General features: G+C 33.1%; 1 protein-coding gene across 11 annotated transcripts in view; it reads right to left on the minus strand.

Annotated features, from left to right (window-relative positions):
- Window positions 1-418: 418 nt before the first annotated feature.
- LOC110030668 overlaps window positions 419-5,964 on the minus strand; it is a 40,926-nt gene continuing 35,380 nt past the window's right edge. For 7 of the 11 annotated variants that reach the window (XM_020733500.1, XM_020733493.1, XM_020733496.1 and 4 more), the window contains 2 exons: window positions 1,060-2,673; window positions 419-991 (listed from right to left, as the gene is read on the minus strand). In XM_020733500.1, coding sequence (XP_020589159.1) covers window positions 591-991; window positions 1,060-2,673 — 2,015 coding nt within the window. In that variant the 3' untranslated portion in view covers window positions 419-590. Of the gene's footprint in view, window positions 992-1,059; window positions 2,674-2,746; window positions 2,790-5,964 lie in introns of all 11 variants that reach the window. The other 4 variants (XM_020733502.1, XM_020733504.1, XM_020733503.1 and 1 more) reach the window with 4 other exon arrangements.

Raw genomic sequence — 5,964 nt, forward strand, 5'->3', positions numbered from 1 at the left:
GTTGTAACTCCGAAGGCACATTTAGTCGAGTTGAGGCGCATGCCTCTATTCCACGATCCGTAAATTATTTTTAAGAACACTCAAACCAACTTTTAAATACTTTGAATATATATTTTTTAAAATAGGTCAATTTGTTTTTAAAAACAAAATTTCAAAAAATTTTAGATTAAACAAATATATTTTTAAAATAAAAAATAAATAAAAGTGAGACCAAATAAGTTCTTGATTATTAAAAAATTACTTCGTGTGATACCAAATGAATATTTTATCATGCAGATATAATCAGTAACTAAATTGAAGTTCCAATGTCATTCAAGAGCTAAGATTCCCTTCAAGTTGCTTTCTTGAGAACTACCTCCACAATAGATAAATGAAATATTCAACTTGTACAATTGTTAGGATAGAAGAGAGACCTGCCTTTAGCACTACAAGAAAACAAAAACATCATTTTTATTACTTTCCATTCAAATTATCAGCATCCAAACAGGCCTAATCTCTATACTGATGAGAGGCTAAATATTTACAACTAGGCATTACAAGCACGTGGAATATCACGTATTCTGAAGTTAAAAAATCTAGTAGCTCACCAGTCACAAATTAAAAATGTGATCATTTGGATCAAAAATAGAAGTGCTGAACTGTCTTGTATTCAAATCACCACCATCAAGAGCTGAGCTAAACCGATCGAGCCACTGGGTTGGAGCAGGGTTTTCAGTTTCTTCCACCCACTCTGAAGTCATATCAATGTCATCAAGCATAATTGGATCAACATCTGAAGACCTAGCTTTTGTCTTGAGCTTCAGATTATAGTGAACATACAAAAGATCATTCAACGTCTCTTTGTCGAGTTTGTTGCGCTTCTCGGAGTGGATCTGTTGAACAGTGCTCCAGTTTCTATCAAATATTAAAGCACTGCACACTTGGTTAAGTATTCTGACTGCCACCCTTTGTAAACTAGGTGATGAATCACCATATTGTTCCCACCACATCCCTGTGCATGTTGGAATTATATCATGCTAAGGATTCAACAAATATATATCAAAAGTAGAGTGAACATACCAGGTGCACTGTTATTGCGCGCCTCTTTAGCTAGATTTGAACCAAACATCCCTTGTGCTTTCCTGAAAATACAGATCTGTGAAGTGAGATCGTGTCGGAGTTCAGGGGTTGGTAGTAGCTTCTCGAGGACGGCAAAAAATTCTTCTTTGATAATCCCGAGAAATTTAACTTCGGGATTGTATTGGATGCTGGGATTTAAAAATGCGGCGGCAGCATGAAGTGGTGAATGGAGCTGACTCTGCCATCTTCTGTCTACTATGTCAAGGAATGTTTTGCACTTAACTTCATCCATTATGTAGTAAGTCCTAATGGATTCCTTGGCCCTGGTCATGGATTCATATATGGATCCAACTGCAGGCTTCCCACCAGAAACATCTCTCAAAACTTTCAGAAGCGGTTCAGACACACTTGCAATCTCTTCTACTGCTCTCCAGAACTCAATGTCTTCAAGAATATCAATGCAGGACAAACTAATAGTTCTGTTTGCGTATGATGAGGTCAAATACTCAGGGTTGCTGAACATGTGCTTCAATCTTGTTTTCTGTCTCAGCATTGATTGTAAGGTGAGAAAATTAGATGTGGATTTGGTGATACCACAGCGAACAAGCTCCTGATTTCCAGTGAATTTTTTCATTAACTCGAGAACCCAGGTGTGGTTATAGATGAACCTTGTTACAGTTTGTGCCTGTAGAATGCATCTGTTCACCCAATCAATTCTGGAGAAGTCTTCCAAGATGAGATTCAAGCAGTTGGAAGCACATGGAGACCAAAATATCGAAGCATAAGACTGCATTATGTGATTTCCTACACCAATATAATTCAAAGAATTGTCCATAATCACTTGGACAACATTTTCATGGCCAAAATCCTGAATAACAGAATCGAATAGATCGCAGAGGCATCGAGTGTTCTTAAAGTACGTGGAGGCATCAACAGATTTATGGAAGAACGTTCCCAGCGGATATGACACGTAGAAATTTATCAATGCTCTCGATTTGTTATCTGTCCATGTATCCGCTATGATTGTACAGCCAGTAGCAGCCCAATCTTTCTCAATGTCTTTTATATGCAAGGTGATTTCAGATTTAAGCTTCTGCAACCAGGTGGTTCTCAAAGCATCAACCGTAGGACCTCTAAATCCGGGGCCACCAAGAGCCTCAAGCATAAGGTGATATGAAGATGAATGAGCAACACGGAAATCTAGCTTATTTTCGAAAAAAAACTCAGCTATGCATCGCTCGACATCCACGGGGGACTGGGGCCTGGCCATCATGCCAGAAGGAAAGAGTTTTCCCATAGTGTTTGTGGCATCCATGGACACAAGCATCTTTGAACTGGATAAGATTCCTGATGACTTGGCTTCACCAAGTCGTTGCTTTTTGGCAGTGGCAGCTTCCTTTCCCTCCTCTTTCATTGCTATGATAGCCTTCACCTTATCGGTGACCTCATCTCTCACCTTGCTGCATGGATGAACACCTTTGCTAGGAAGCCGGGACAGATGAAACTTCAATCTACTAATGCCGCCGTTCAAAATTTTTAAGCAAAATTTGCATCTAACCTTATTGCCGTCTAACCTTTCACAATATTCCCAGCATGCATCTTTCTCTCTAACCACTGCAACAATAAATATGAGATTGTGGGTTCATTTTAGGTACCATAGAAGCCAAAATGTTAAAATATGAATTACCATGTAGAATAACAAGTAGACACGCAGGCCTTTACAAAGCCACCTTCCAAGAAAAAAAAAAAGCAGAACTTACAAATAAATCAATAATTAGAAAAAAGTGTGATTATAAAACCTTAATGAGACCACTTTGGCCTTCATTATTGGTGACCATATGAGTCCATAGAATAAACATCTAGTTGAAAGTAATAACGTCTACAGTAGATAATTTCAGGTTTGACAAATTTAAATATAAAATGTTTGATTACATGGACATTGAAGATAGCTAAAGGCAACCTCAAAGATATCAAAAGTACATAATTGGAACACGTGAAATTTTTTTAAGGTCATTTGAGACTTCGGTTGCTTAGTTACGTAACATGCATTTTGATTACCCCTTTTACTCAAGCTCATAACGGAATCCCAAATTAGTAAATATCCTAAAATGTTCAATTACAATTAAGATTCTAAATATCTTATGGTGGAATAATCTCTCCTAAGAAAATTCATATGTAAATTTGATTAATATGACATCTTTTCCTATATTATATTAATGAAAGCTTTTTAGTTATCAAATGTATAACTACTTTATAAATGCAAAATTAGCTTCTAATTTCATCGCCATTGACTGTGGAAATTTTGATATGCAAAAAAATATTTTATATGTTATATATCTTATATATTCATCAAAATGCAGAAAAAAAAAAGAATATCAAAACTTCACCTTATTTAAAAACTATGATATCCATATCTCCTCCCATGCATGGGCACTTCCAACATCATGTCGAACTCACTCCACGAGCACTTTCCAGAGTTTGATATGACAACAAAGCCCAATCTGAAGTAGAACTTGCTAAACACCAAGAAATCTATTTGTTACTCTCCCGCAGCCTTCCAAAACGATTTTAAATAAATGTATATTGGGTTTTCAGATTCCTAATAAAGAGATCAAAAGACCTATATATGAATGAAAACTTGTGAGATTAAAGCCTAATGCTTGGAAGTCCTCTCTTGCAAAACTTTCAATCATTCTTAAGGGATTTAAACATCCTTCCAATGGATTAAGAGTTCAAAGATAAATCACTTGCAAACTATAAGATGGTACAATCAAGTAAGTATTAAAAAATTACTTCATTTTAATTTTCTCATAGACATATTTTATTATATTGATTTGTGTTTTATATTCCGTCACACTTTGCCATGAATGGAAACGCATTGGGTGAAATAATTTTCTTAACCAGAAATGAAAGAGTAGAGCATGTGGCTTTAAACTCGATAGTGGATTCCTGCTCTAGGGAAGGGGACTAGGGATAGGTTTTGTAAATATTTTTTCCCTTGAACGATATTTTAGATTTTCTATACTTGCACATTGATTATAAGAATTGCATAGGTGAGTTTTTCTAAGTTAATTCATGTGCTAAGTCACTTATCCTCTTGCGTTGAGTTAATCCATTTCACTGACCTCCATAGTGATAAACTCACACCCTTGGAATGAAATTATGCATTAACAACATAATTATTCATGACGGCAATAGTACTTTTTTTTGTGTTTGGTTGATCCAATAAATTACAACCTTGTGTGATAGTGTTAATCCCTTAATATATAGCTTATTTGATTCAACACTCAAAATTAACTTAATCATTCACTTTAACATCATTGCACATTTGTGTTGGTTTATTTGTAGGGATGATTAAATTGCAAACTTGTGTAGTTGTGCATCACTTCATTTATATTGCGTTTAATCTTGATTACGAGAATCTTGGTTTGTCACATCTTGTGTAACTTATCAACTACACATCTACAATACTTTTGTATCTCTTTAGTTTATAATGGTTAAATTACTTCAGCATCTGTATTAAATTATAAATATTTTATATTGGAAAAGGACTTCAAGAGAAATTTTAAAGCCCCTCCTAAACCTTCCTATTTAATGCAATTTCCATATCTTAATTTCAAAAAAACATTATTATTAAAATATTTTAAAATTTAAAAACCAATAAGAAATTTCCAGATGTTTTCACTAATGTGTTTAATATTGATTATAAAATAAGCAAAAAGGAAAAATAAATGCGGAAGGAGGATGTCATAGCACTCAATAAAAAATTACAATGACAAGAGAAAAAGAAAATGCTATGGGCAAGAAAACAATGAAGAAAATCCTTGTTCCACCTGTAAATAAAAATGAAAATGAAAATGAAAGAAAGGCAACGCTAACACAAATTTAAGTATAATAGTTGGCTCAGAAGAGAATAATAAGGTAAAAGATATTTCTTTTAAGGAACTTTCAATTACTGTTAAAAATAAAAAAATGATCATATTAAATTTAAAAGAGTATTCTTGTTGTAAAAAAGAAAGAAGGTATTTTAATAAAGAAAATGTCTTAGTCAAGCATGACATATTGTTTTAAAAGATAAATTAGATTCAAGTTCAATGTGTGCAAGTGAGAATTAAACATTTTTAAAATAGATTTAATGATTTACCGTTTCATAGTTGATTTTCATTAATTATAATTGTATGTTTAAAAAATGAAATTGCAATCCTTCAAACTGAAATGAATGAATTATTATCATCTGCCAGATCTATATATTATAATCATGATTTAGATTCTTTACACATTTAACCATTCAAGTATGTTTACTAGTTTTGATTTTTGCTTTAGTTCATACTTTTACCTAGAATAATTTGGGTTAGTTAAAGTTTGGGGATCAATCACGCGCACAATTTGTTTAACCCCATGAGCCTTCAGCCCTTCACTAATAGCTATTGCTTATATTTTTTAAAGTAATAATGTCTATACGAAGTGATTTTAATGGGACTTTGCATGAATTTTGCTTCATAATGCTAGATTGTTTATAGATTGAAGAAACTAAGAACAGGCTCAAAGATATCAAGGGTACATCAATTGGAGCCAAATAAGACTTTCTAATGATTTTTGAGCCATTAGTTTGTTAGTTATGTAACTTGCATTTTGATAGCAACTTTTGGCTAAAGTTTTCAATGAAAACTTAATTGCAAATATCCTAAAATACAAAAAAAAATAAATAAAATTCTATGTATATCTAATGAATTAGCTAAATAAGATTACGTAAAAATTTAAATCCACATTTGATCAACCAACTGGTTAATCTTGGCCGATATTATATTTAACATGTTTATTAAGTCATTAAGCATATATGCATACATATACATAGATATATATATAATATATTACGTAAAAATTTAAATCCACATTTGATCAACC

The sequence above is a fragment of the Phalaenopsis equestris genome, unplaced genomic scaffold (genome assembly GCF_001263595.1).
Source record: "Phalaenopsis equestris unplaced genomic scaffold, ASM126359v1 Scaffold000750, whole genome shotgun sequence".
NCBI classification, from domain to species: domain Eukaryota; kingdom Viridiplantae; phylum Streptophyta; class Magnoliopsida; order Asparagales; family Orchidaceae; genus Phalaenopsis; species Phalaenopsis equestris.